We start from the raw sequence: 13,750 nt of genomic DNA on the forward strand, positions 1-13,750 counted from the left end.
CGTCCATTCTTACATATGCTTAAAATTCTTTGTAAGTTTTTTTAAAGAGGTGACATAGAGACGTTTTCAGACAAAAAACGAGAGATATTGCTACCAGTAGAAATGGGAAGTTTTTCCGGCAAATGGAGAATATTCACAAATGGAACTGACCCAGTGTGGGAGTAAGGAAGACAAAGCAAAGGCCGAAGGAGAATTTAGGGAGTGCTTGATGTTTCCAAATCAGTGACCAGAAGGAACAGGGTGAATTTAAGATGTAACAAGAGGCACCTGAGCTGCTATTTCTAAAAGTCACACGTGCCTCGAAACTGCCTTTCAGCTCACCACCCTGTACGAGAACTTAGGCGTGCGCAACCAGCAGCTGGAAGAAGAGGTGAAAGACCTGGCAGACAAGAAAGAGTCCGTGGCGCATTGGGAAGCCCAGATCACAGAAATAATTCAGTGGTGAGTGCTCGTTTAAGTGCGTTTTTGTGGGTGAGTTTGCACATGCTCTCAAGTTGGTATGAATTCCACGAGGCGACTAACAAGTTACCTTCTTTTTTGCTGTGAAAAAGTTACTGTAAAGGCAGTTTTATTACTGATGCATTATTTATTACTGATCTTCATTCTACTGTGTTTTCCATTATGTTCCGTGACTCCCAGCAGACACCCCTGTCAGCTTTTACACGGCAGCATTGAAGCCTGGCATTTCTTTGAGGAACGAAACTGCTTTTCTCTCCTAAGACTATTTATTAGTCCTTAAAGAACAGAGGAAAGTCATTCACTAGCTATAGGTGTTTCTTTCTGAGATCCAAATTTCCGTACTTGTGGTTGCGTTAGGAACCAGAAGTCCTGGAGACACACTGGTGCACGGGAGATGTGCTGCTGTCGCCTCCTTTCGTGATTGCGACAGATCGGTGCACACGTGGCTCTCTAGAGCCCTACGTGGTCACAGTGTGGTTTTATCGACTGTTCCGCAAATTACGCTCTTTGGATTTAATGTGGAATAATTACTTCAGTAACCTTCATATTAATTTATTCATTAAAATGATTCTGATAGTTGTAAAAAATGGTATATTTTTATAATACATGAAGAAAGTGGGATCCAATGGGGACTTTGTTTTCTAACAAAAATAGTTTAACTTTTTATATTTACTTTCTAAGTTTTTTACTTTTTGGCAAATCATGGCTGTTTATCTGAAAAAAATTGTTTCTTCATATATTTATAGACTGATCATTTAGAGGAAATTTTAGTTTCTTGTGCTTTTATTTTGGTTCTTTACACACTTTTTTCCATTTTCCTTATAATAGCCCTCTTCTTAAAATAAAAAACAAATAAACACTGTCTTTTTAAGAAATCTTAACCAAGTGACTCAAGTATCTTGATCTTGGCTTAAATGTGGAGCTGTTATATTAACTCATCTTGGGCTTAATAATGTGACTATTCAATGACGAAATAGCTACATTTCCACTGTGGAAATGTTATGTTCTAATCAGTACAGTTAAACAGTTCGTTAATGTTTAATTTCCACATGTCATCATATCTACACTTCTGAAGCAAAATCATTTTTACTTTAGCCAAGTTTATATCAAAAATTAGGACTATTTATATGTAACTCCCTTATTAAGTAATCAAATTTATAATTAAGGAATTGCTGAAAATGACTTCATAGAAGACGAGTCCGGCCTGAGCAGAGCCTGAGCTCCCAGACCCCTGGCCCTTTCCAGTGGCCAGCCTGTGGGGCCAGGTGGGATGGAAGGGGTCCTGGCCGAGGGAGGAGCTTGAACTGTGGGCTCTCTGGAAAGGGTTGGAGGATGAAAATGAAAGTATTTATGTAGTTCCAGAAAAATACTCATTTTGCATTTTTCATATTCAAATGAAATATGCAGAAATCAGGAATATAAGGAAGTCACTTTGCTTAAAAGCTATTATTTAGAAATGGTCTTGTATTAGATACAGTATTAAATGTTTAATAGGCTAAAAGAAAAATATGCACTCCCTGTTTTCAGAGTTCTCACCTACTTGAAAATTAACTCTCTGAGATATTCTGTCCAAGCTTAAAGGTCAAGAGTCTCAGGTTATTTACATTTTTTTTAGTGTGGTGTATTAAAAATAAAGTAATGCCAAAAGAAGGCTTTGGAAACTTATAATATGCAGTAACCCCCACTTATCTGCAATTTTGCTTTCCATGTTTCACTTACCTGCGGTCAACCGCAGTCTGAAACTGTTACATGGAAAATTCCAGAAGTGAACAATTCCTGAGCTGTAAACAGGGCGCTGCTCTGCACTGAGCGATGGCACCTTCACACGCGCTGCTCTGTGTCTGGGACAGGAATCGTCCCCTGACTGCTCAGGAGCCTGAGCCTGAAGATGCTTAAGCCAGGCCCAAGATTTGCATTTGTATCCTGTCTGCATCACAGATACATAGGAACTTTCCTGAGATATGCTTTTCTCATAGCTGTTTAATGGCCTGAATTTTACCTTTGAAAACAACCAGCCTGCACAAAGCAATAGTCTTCCACAAAGTTTATTAGAATACACTCCTGAGCATTGCAGATTTCAGCTTTTTTCTGTGTGGCACTACAGCTTTCCGTATACAGGTGATTCGCATTGGTGAGAACAGGACCTTGAGTAGATTTTCCCATGTTGGCGCTCCCTGCTCCTAGTCTACCCCTTGTTTTGGAAGAGATCTAACAAAAAGCAAACTTTCTCTTGCGAAATTCTAGTGTGTGGAATTTGTTTTACTGAATATGATTTGAAAACATTTCTGTCTAAAATCATAATGGTTGCACCAGCAAGATAGTCTTAAGACAGTAAATAGAAACTGAGTTTCAGTAAACTTTTCTCTTTGATTATTTACCATTTTAGAAAACAGAAAGCTTTATTACAGTATAACTTAGAGTTTTGCAGAATATGCTATTTTAAACTAAACTTTCTAAATATAGCTTACTTAAGTTTTAAGAAGGGTATACTATGTATTTATGACATAAACTAGCAGAATCTAATTAATGAGAAATCTTAATACTCTTTGGAAATCACAAGGGGGGAGTTTAATGTTAGATAAGAGGGTATTCTGTGGTTCGTGGGTGAAGTTTTACTAATTTATCAGATATAACTAATTTGGACTTTTTTAAACATGGCCAGCTTTAATTTGTACATAACTGAACAATTCAATAAACCTCTTGTAGTTCTTGAGAGATAGTAGTATTGGGTTGGCCAAAAAGACCATTTAGGGTTTTTTTGTGAAATAAAAGACACATTTTTCATTTTTACCATTAACTTTATCGATTTGGGTATTTTGAGTACATCAGCTATCTCGTGCTATTGGCTTCTAGTGGGTAGAGGCCAGGGGCGCTGCTAAACATCTTCAGTGCATAAGACAGCCCCATAGCAAAGAATTATTTGGCCAAAATGTCAATAGTACCAAGTGCAGACCACTTTTTGACTCGTTTGATCAGTCACAGCACCTTCATATACTGCACAAATCTTGTTTGTGTTTCAGTTGCGTTTTTACCTTTCTTGAAATAATAAAGCTTAATACACTGAAAATGTGTATTTTCTTCCATCTTCAATATTAAAATGACTACACAACAATTCACCAATTTTAAGTTTTTAAATGCACGCTGAGATGACAGCCGTCACAATACAGTGTAACGAAATCGTTTTGAATGAAGTTAAAGACGACTAGGTACTACCAGAGCCATCGTATGGAAAAAACTAAATGAACTTTTTGGCCAACCCAATACTACGGTAGAACTTTTGGAAGAAGGTATTCGAGAACATCTTTAAGTTTCTCTCACTTTTAGCTTATTTCTTTACGATGCTTTAAAATAATGTGTATCTCACTGAAATTTTTCTCTTTGTTTTACTTTTGTACCTTATCTCTGCCCTTATACATGTGTATTTTAGGGTCAGTGATGAAAAGGATGCACGAGGGTATCTTCAGGCCTTGGCTTCTAAAATGACCGAAGAGTTGGAAGCGTTAAGGAACTCCAGCTTGGGCACACGAGCCACGGTAAGCTGCCATTCTGCACAGAGACTTGTCGTGGCGGGGCGGGGGAGGGGCAGAAACACGACAGCCAGTCTGGGTGCCTACAGCCGTTTGTCCAGGCTTTAGCCTCGCGTAAAGTTTCGCATGAGAAATCAGTTCAAGTCTTTTCTAGGTTAGGGAATTATAACACACAGCTGCTTAGCTAGAATTTGTATGGCTAGCTATTACTGGTAGTAACTATAAAAAATAAACTAATTTATATGTGGGTCTACAGTTATTTCTGAATTTAATGAAAAATATTTTTACGTGCAGTGTTTTTATTCTGTTTTGTTATCAGAGAAAAGTGATGCTTTTAAGTAGTTTCCCATTTCACTTGGATTACTAGATTTAACATAAAAAATCGACTTGAGCTAAAAAGTCATATTATTTTGTAGGACATGCCCTGGAAAATGCGTCGTTTTGCGAAGCTGGACATGTCCGCTCGACTGGAGTTGCAGTCAGCCCTGGACGCAGAAATAAGGGCCAAGCAGGCCATCCAGGAGGAGCTGAACAAAGTGAAGGCGTCCAACATCATAACGGAATGGTGAGGCCGGCTCCCACGGTCCCTTCTGCGGGGCCACGCCTGCCGTGGGCCCCACGGGCTTGCAGAGAAGTTACATGTTCAGTTTCCTGTCGCACTTTTCTTAAAAGCGATGACCAGAGAACATTATGAAGAGTTGAAAATGACCAGATGCTTTCAAACTTTTCATGCAGTGAAGGGGCTGTAACAGAGCCTCGTTGTCCCCTGGCGTGTCCGTAAAGTGGAATTAATAGTACTAATTAGTATTCTGTTGTTCACCTTTCCCTGAATTTGTAAGATTTAGTTGACTCTCAGGCTTTATTCCATTAAAACCTCACTTCACTCATTTTCAAGAATATATTATTAGTGAGAAAATGCAACATGTAGTCAAAAGCAAAATACAGTCATCTGAAAATTCTGACCTATACCATAAATCTTGTAGAAATGAAAATTCTGTTGATGGTAAATTTCATAATGGTATAATATATTTTGATTGTTGTTTATGTTCTTTTATGTGTAAAATATATAAGTAAATAAAATATACACCATAATCTCTGGGAAAGTTAGCTAATGAATACGTTCCCTAAATTCTTAGTACAACAGTAGAGCAAATTACAACCTGAATAAATGAGAAAATGCAAATCATAATTGGATTAGATATAAACATGGTTCAAGAACAAGTTAATATAGGTGACATAGAGGAAAAATAAGTTCATGCTGCAAATGAAAATTTAAAGATTCCTTTAGTGGTCAGAATACCCGAAGTGCCAGAGGTGTTCAGTCATAAAAAGAAATATAGTCCCATAAATTCAATTTTGAATAGTGTGAAGCCTTAGTCTTTAAACTGTAGTCTTTAATGTTTAATCAAATCAGAGGTTGGATACATGGCAGCCCAGTTGAATTATAAATTTTTGTTATAAATAATCTAGACATAAATTAAGTACACTTTACTTAAATGTGCTTGTGTGGTATGAAAATGGAAAAAAAAAACAAATTTCTTTTGGAGAATGTGAATTGGATCCCAGCACAAAGAATGTCGTTCTCTGTGTCATAATTCAGAACAACTCTGATTTTCTCCTGATGCCCAAGACGTGTGACTCTGTTCATAATCAGGGACATGAGTCAAGCTGAAAATGAGAAACACATATGCTCTACTTTCGTGTTTCTCTATGAAGGAAGTTAACAGAATTCTAAAGTCAACATTTGATTCTATGACATTTTTTAATTTAATAATTTAGCTCAGGGCCAGCAACTTTTGCTATCAAAGGCCAGCTAGTGAATATTTTTGGACCATGTCGTCTCTGTCACAGAGTGTGCAGCCCGACGAGCCTGGCTGTGTTCCAGTGGGACTTCACTGACCCAAGTGTAGACCACAGGCCCTGGCGGGTAGTGCAGTTGGTTAGAGCATCATCCTGATAGGCCAAGGGTGCGGGTTCCATCCCTGATCGGGGCACAGACGAGGGTCAGCCAATGAATGCATGAATAAGTGGAACAACAAATTGACGTCTCTCACTATCTCCCTTTCTCTCTCCATCTAAAACCAATCAATAAAAAAAGGCTCTAAAGAAAAAGTAGATGATAGCCTAGATTTGCTCTTCCTTATAGTTTGTCTTTCCCTAATTTAGCATGACTGACATTTGAGCCAAATAAGTCCATCCAAATAATGATGGCTCACCAACCAGCAGCAAAAATAACGACATTTTTCCTTTTCTTCCCCTTATTTAAGTAAACTAAAAGACTCGGAGAAGAAGAACCTGGAACTACTCTCAGAAATCGAACAACTGATAAAGGACACAGAGGAGCTTAGATCTGAAAAGGGTATGGGAATGTTTTTGCATCGATCGGAACTTAATATTCTGTTATGAATGCATGTTATTACACGAGAATAAGCTTATTGTGGAGGTGGAAGAATTGTTTGACTCAGCAGTTCTGGCATCCATTTATGTCGTGTGTGGGTGTGAGACACACACACACACACACACACACACACACCCCTATATTTGGTAGATGGGCATCTGAGTCCTTTTGTTTTTACTGAAGAGATGTTGTTTAAAGATTTGATTATAATAACAGAAGAACTCCTTTGCCATGCCTTTAACTCTTTTTTTCAGTGCCGTGGACTACTTCACAAGTAAAATTTTTATGATTTGAAAAAAAAAATTTTTTTCAGTGTAAATATACTTTATACTTACTATTCTTTATACTTTTTTCTGTACAAATATACTTTATACTTAACTATTCTCACCTGATGTAGGGGATTCACTTCCAGGGCTGATAAGGAAACAATGAATGAAGTAGCTAAAGCTTAATCTAATCCAGTATTATAAGAGCAATTCAAAGATAAAGAATTATTTTGGCATTTCAGCGTCTTCCAAGTTTGATTCTTAAATTGCTTGTCCTGTGAATTACCCAGGATCTGTTCCCATTTTCTTGAAAACATTACTTAAGCATTTTTTCCCGTTGATGTGAAGAGCAACTCCAGAATGCTTGGTAGCTTCATTACATGAACTTAAACTTTCTTTCTATAGCGTGAGCATTAATAAGGTAAAAATTTATTGAAAAGAAATTCAGAATGTTTTGTGAATGAAGGGGTCTGTCGTGCGCAGTTATGAGAAGGCCGCTTTCCCGACCAAGTCGGTAGCCCCGCCTGAACACTCCCCCAGTTAGCGGGCCTTGCGCCGCGCTGGCCTGCTTCCCTGCATTTCCCACCCCGACCCCGAGGCATGCACTGGCGCAGAGCCGGTGAGGTCTCAGCGTCTGCTGCGAAAGTGCGGAAGAAAGAAGGTGGTCACATAAAGGAATGAACGTGGAAGAACCACTACAAGCAGCAGATGGGCGGTAGATGTTTGTTGACTGAGGTGCCTGGGGGACAAGGAAAGAAGGAGCCCCGAGGAAGTGCATTGGGAACGCAGATTGGGAACACAGGCATCGCGAAGAAGTGCGAGTCCGGCAGGGCTTCAGACAGCGAGAGTGGAAGGGGGCTCAGTTACTTAGTGCCTGAAGGAGACAGAATGTGAGACGAGAAGGACTAGCGGCCCTGAGACAGTTCATGTGGAAGGGGACAGTGCAGAGTGTGACTTACAGTACCCAGCTGACGTTGGCTGTATCATTTTAGAATAGCCCTGAACTTGTGAGAGAAAAAATTAATCACATTGTTCTCTTTTGAAAAGATGTTAACCCATAACTTTTGATTTTGATTTTGAACTTGTAGAATATAACATGTTGCTATATGTGGTAACATAATATACTACTTAAATAATATAATGTGGTATTTACATGATGAGGACAAAGTTCTTTTTCTGCTCTGTTTATTATTATATTCCCAGTATCTAGACGGACTGCATGTAATAGGTTCTCAATAAATAGAGCCTGTTTAAATCTGTTGACTGGATGAATTCCTGAACATGCTACCTTATCTGGCAACTGTGGTATATGATTAGAGAGTAATATGAAAGGCATGAAAATTAGTTGTTAGTTCCTGAGGATATGGAAATCCAAACTGTGTACTTGGTTATTTCTGCTTTTTCCTTTCCTTTCTAGTATTTATCATTATACGTATATTTTAAGAATTATTTTGGAAATTATGCATTTAAAGTAAATACCGTAGCCAAGAGATATGCATGCATTCTGTCAATAAAACAATACCTGAAATCAGATATTAAAATCTGAGGCCTTAACGAAAGTTTTTTTTTTCATAACTAAATACATTTGTTTTATAATTGCATTATTTTCTTTAAAAAGATTATGTTAGTGCATACTATGTGCTTGATAAGAGTATTTCAGTATGTTGTTTGGTATAAACTATCTTAGAAAAATCAGACGTATTCAGGGCTCTATGTTAAAATTCTCTCAGGACTACCAAAAGATTTCATGTGTTTATTTATAAGGTACTATATGGGAAAGGAAAGAAATTTAAGAACTCAAGTCAAGAAAGAAGTGTTTCATGGAGAATGATATAATTTAACTATTAAATGATATTCCAAGAAACATTAGTATAATTTGGTTTTTTAAATATGTAGAGCTGATATTGACCAACTTCAAAATATGTTAGTTTGCAAACAGCTTTTAATGGATTTAGACAGGAAAGGTTGTCCATGAAAATCCATTTCACTTGTTCTAGTTTTAAGAAAAGTTGCTGCTGTCTTCTAGGTATAGAGCACCAAGACTCACAGCATTCTTTCTTGGCATTTTTGAATACGCCTACCGATGCTCTGGATCAATTTGAAGTAAGTATTAAGCTTTTCAAATATCCATTGGGGTCAATTTAAAAATCACCTTGTGATTTAAAATTCACTTGTAATAAAACTGTTTTATTGCATCCCACCTAAGAGGACCTAGACTCTTGCATATTTAAAAACATAGAAGGAAAGGGGTATGTTCTTGCTTTCTTATGTAAACTACAGTCACTTTTTATTTAAGAAAACATGTAAGAAAGGTCAGCATGCGCAAGTGGTAAGATTTAAAAGCAGTTTCACCTCTCCTCCTGAGAAAACTGTAAGTGCAGAATAAATTCCTGACTTTTGAAATAATCTGATGCTTCTTTTTTTCTCCAAAGCACAGAGTCATAGTAGAAAGCCATTGGCAGTGTCAGAAGTTCACAGTAGGGCAATGCTCATTCTAGTTCCAGATGAGTTCAGGTCTTTAGCAGTGTATCCCAGGGATGCTTTTTTAAAAGGTGTTATATGGAATGTATTAGGCAGTTTCCATTTTAATGATACAACGATTATATGACCTTTTTATCATTCCCTAATATTTAAATTCTTCACTAAAAAAAAGCACTTTATGATATAAAGTGTACTTTTGCCTCAGACAATTTAAGTTAGTGATTATATCTTTATTCAACAAGTAATTGTCGGTCTCTGTGCAAGTCGCCATTCTAGTGCTGGAGACCTCGCAGTGACCAGGTAGGCGCAGCCCCGCCCTCAGGGGGGGACAGTCGGAGGCAGAGATCGTCTCTTTCTGCCAGTCATTACCTTCGAAGATGCTAACACTGAATTGGATGGTTGAGCTGCCATGCGCTCCATTTTATTACATTCTGGACACAGTGTATGAACTGTATTTCATTCCTTTGGGAATGGGAATAAGAATCACTCCTTAAAAAGTAATTAATGAATTTCTGAGTTTCTTGAGAAACAATGACAGTGACTGCTTTTTCATTTATTTGTTTGAATTAATGTCATTTGCCTTTCAATTGTTTTGCAAAATTTTTGATTTATTATTTGTTCTTACTGAATTGCTTCATCCATATTTTCTATTTTTTTATTGCTGTATTCGTTAAATAGGATTCCTTTTCTTCTTCCTCATCTTCACTGATTGATTTTTTGGATGACGTAAGTCTTTGATTTTCAAACCAATGCATCCTTCAGTAAAAGAGATCAGTGAATTGATATGAAGAATTTGCCTAATGCAGACAGCTTTAGAAATATCATACTTGATGATTTATTTGTGAGCCATAATTTGCTTATTTTTTATCTTAAATGTAATAAGAGTTTATCATTATGAAACATAATGGAGTAAACATGTATTTTGAAAAATTCTTTGGCCATCAAAGCATCTGTATGTTTGCATTCTTCGCAGCAGCTCTGAAAACTGGAATGCTCATTTCATTATGGCCACAGTGTGGGTGTATATGTATGAAAGTAACTGCCCACTTTTGTCTGTCATGGTGGTTTCTCTCTCACATTCCCCATCTGTTTCAACACTTTAATTTCTCTGTTAATGAAAAGTAAGCCTCTGGTGGTATAAAGAGGAAATATGACAAGTTTTCTTGCAGTAGATTTTATAGTAACACAGTAATTGAGCACGAATCAATTTTTAATGCTGACAGAATTTCTCTTCTAATGTGGAAAAGTAACTTCAGTTCAGTTTGTACTATATGCACTGTAAATTGACTACACGATCATTTTCTGCTAAATGCTATACATTTAATAAATTTGAAGTTCCTGATGTGTCGTTCATTCTCTTTACAGAAACACTTGACATAGATAGTCTCTTTGTTCTGCGTAAAATGGCACAATAATCACTGTCATAAAGCATTTTATTTGTATGTTAAACATTCAGTCTTTCCAGAAATTGGGAAATCAAATTGGTTCATATTCAAATATTGTACATAGAACTGTTTTGGTTTTTTTTTTACCCAGGGGAGATTCTTTAAATGTTTTATTTTTGCATTTAGTTCAATATAATTATTATATTCAGCAGAATATTTAGCATGATTTTCCACTAAAGGAAACTCTTTGATCTAGACTTTTAAAAATTATTTTTAAAGTGCTATTTGATACCTTTGAAATATTTATACCAAAGTGTGCACCTTTGCCCTTTAAATGGAAACTATTTACTATTCTTAAGACAAGTAATTGTTCCACTTAAGTGTGATAAAAAGAGAGCCCTTTTGATGTGCAACAGGATTGCTTGTTATAATCTGGTAGCTGTTTTACTCTCCGAAAATACTCACTATGGTATTTCCATGTAGCTGTCATTCACCTTTAAAAGAATAGGAAGTTCGAATAAATTATTTCAGTTCTTCCCACCAGAAAATCATTTTCATTTTCCCTTCTGACAAACTCCTCTACATCTCCTCTGCCCCACAGCAGTCTCTGAGGGTGAAACAGCAGCAGTGCGCGCTTTGGGAAATGGGGCAGCTCTTCTCAGCAGAGAGCCTGCAGGAGGGCACGCAGACCTCAGTGGCCCCCGCCCTGTCTCCGCTCTCAGCGCTGCCTTGCACCCCCCACCCTCCCATCTGGTCGTAGTCACTGCTCCCCCCCTCCCAGGAGCACCCTTTCCTGTCCTTCACCTGCAGCAGAACTCGTTCAGTGTGCGGCTAGGTGTTGACACGCTACAAGGGCCTGTATTCCTAAGGAAATAGTTGAGGTGGCTGCTGAGTCTTGGTTGTTCAGGGTCCAGCTCTTCAAAGGCGTAGTTTTCCGTCATTTGCTTCCTAAGCTCTCTTCTCCCAGTTTATTTGTTAACAAGCACATAAACAGACTTGACTTCTGCCTTTGCTACTTTTTCTAGGTATGTGGTTTGGAGTGAATTGCCTGACCTTTCTTTGCTCAGTGGAGAAATAGGGATAACAGTAGTACTCATCTCATGTGGTTGGTTGAGAACTTCTTTAAACGCACGTGATGTTCTCAGTAATACTGGTTACATTTCTCACTCTTCATAGGTCTCTTCCCCCTCCCTCCCTCCCTGCGGTCGCTGTGGCTCCCTTCCTTGTCCATCAGGCCGGTTTCACAGAGCTTCCTGAGCTCTGCAGCACGCTGCCCTCTGCTCCGTGCCCCTTGCTCGGCGTTGCTGGGTCGCAGCACCCTGGGAAAGTGGGTTTCACCCGTCAGGGCAACGGCCAGCGAGCAGTAGGCTCCCATTTAAAAAAGCATCTTGTGTTCCTAATTTGTATTTTATGGCATAAAGCTCTTGTCTCTCTTTATAGTTTTATAACTACGACCACCCTTTCCAGGACGATGGCGTTCAGTCTCTGGCTCACCTGGGTCCAGCATCCAGGATATTCAGTACAACAGTCTGCTCTGAGGATCCCTTTCTCTTAGGCATTTGAGTTCTTAAGGAACAAAGCAAACCTTGATTGTCCTTTGTGCCCAAACTAGTTAGGCCGCTGTGCTTGATGCTTGCAGCGCGAGCCTGTCCTCCAGAGGAAGTAGACTCTCACTGGTCACTGACCCGCAGGACACATCCCCTCGGGTCACGCTTTTCTGTGTCCTGTCTCGTGGACGTTGGGGACTTAACATGCTAATCACAGCTGAATCTTGCAGGTATAGGAGGGGGCGAGGCTAGCATTAAGCAAAATCGCAGCAGTCCAGGTACTTCTGGTGCCCACACCTCTCTGACTTTCATCTGCCCCCTGTGGCCTCATGCCCTCTGCCCGCCCTTCGATTCTTCCCGGCTCCATGGCCCTCCTCCAGGCCAGCTGCTGCCCCCTGGCCTCCCACACTGCTCTGCTGAAGCCGTGATCCCTTTACTCGACCCAGCTCACACACTCACTCTCCCGCCTCCCGTGTTTCTCAGTGTGTTTTGCCTGTTAATTCCAAATTCAAATGGGCCCTGGGATTTGGGGCAACATGGGAAGACGTTTGGAGCAAGATGTCTTTTTTTTTTTAAGTTACACCAAACAGTGTAACTTTAGAAAAGAGATGTTCAGATGTCTCTTCCATGCGTAAGAGTGGCCTGGAGGGAACAGGAGTTCTGACCTTTGACACCCGCCCCTTCCTCCCCTCTGATGCAGGCAGAGCAGGCCGAGTCCGCAGCGGCCTGTTTCTGCATATCAGGGGGGCCTAGGCCTGTGGGCTTCTTTGCATGCGGGAATCACAGGCCTGGAAGGAGCCTTAGAAATTATTTAGTCCCTCCCGCAGTTTCAACCACTGCTTGTCCCAACACTCCCCTGTTAGTAAGAGACTTCCTCAGGCTTTGGGGGAGTCAGGAACTAGTGGCGAAGGGTTTGTATGTGACATTGTTCATAGAGCAGATCAAGGGGGCTGTAGTTCATTTTGAAAGACAGGCCATCCCTTGGGGAAGGCACTCCCACAGGAGGCGTTAAGGCAGCGGTGAAATAGGCACCGGGTCCCTTCTGCTTCGGAAACTCTTCCCTGCTCCGCCTCTCAGTCCCCTGTACTAGGCCCAGACTGCCCCCCATCCCCGCCCCAACTCCGCAGTTCTACAGTCTGTTCGCTCAGGCCAGGGTTACCAAGGTGGACGTTGGCTGTTTCAGAGACACACGAGAACGTGTCAGCTTGCTCTTTGAAGGTCCTCTTCCTCTGTGTTCTGAGAAGAGAGTAAATCAAGGACGTGAGGCTCTGAGGGTGAAGGCTGAATGCAAAGGAGCAGAGACAGCACTCACGGTCCAAGGTCCAGCCGTCTGGTCCCTGGTGTTGTTTTCTGTCCTTGAATTCTGTCAGATAAGCCGAGTTCTACTCTTGGCTCTGGCCTCATGCAAAATCTCACTACGGTGTTCCAAGTGTTTCCTTTCAGTCTTGGCTCCTAGCTTCATTCATTCGTCTCTTGCTTTAACATTGTTTCCTCCCGTAGCGTCTTTCACCCTCTGTCTGAACCAGGCACGGAAGTGGAGGTCTGGCAGCGTGGTGCCAGCTGTCTCTGGGGAGAGCCGGTCACATGTGAGACCCAGTGGAAGACAAAGTTTACAATGTGCACTGTAAAGATTTTCTGATCCTAGGACCAAACATGGCCTAGATTCTTCTGAGAAATTATGTCATTC

The 13,750-nt window shown here is 40.0% G+C and overlaps 1 protein-coding gene across 8 annotated transcripts in view; it reads left to right on the forward strand.

Annotated features, from left to right (window-relative positions):
- CDC42BPA (CDC42 binding protein kinase alpha) overlaps nt 1-13,750 on the forward strand; it is a 178,235-nt gene that overhangs the window by 119,826 nt on the left and 44,659 nt on the right. For 5 of the 8 annotated variants that reach the window (XM_036016241.1, XM_036016237.1, XM_036016238.1 and 2 more), the window contains 6 exons: nt 317-441; nt 3,887-3,992; nt 4,403-4,551; nt 6,254-6,345; nt 8,677-8,753; nt 9,810-9,857. In XM_036016241.1, coding sequence (XP_035872134.1) covers nt 317-441; nt 3,887-3,992; nt 4,403-4,551; nt 6,254-6,345; nt 8,677-8,753; nt 9,810-9,857 — 597 coding nt within the window. The remainder of the gene's footprint in view (nt 1-316; nt 442-3,886; nt 3,993-4,402; nt 4,552-6,253; nt 6,346-8,676; nt 8,754-9,809; nt 9,858-13,750) is intronic. The other 3 variants (XM_028531089.2, XM_028531088.2, XM_028531092.2) reach the window with 1 other exon arrangement.

The sequence above is a fragment of the Phyllostomus discolor genome, chromosome 15 (genome assembly GCF_004126475.2).
Source record: "Phyllostomus discolor isolate MPI-MPIP mPhyDis1 chromosome 15, mPhyDis1.pri.v3, whole genome shotgun sequence".
Classification (NCBI taxonomy): Eukaryota; Metazoa; Chordata; class Mammalia; order Chiroptera; family Phyllostomidae; genus Phyllostomus; species Phyllostomus discolor.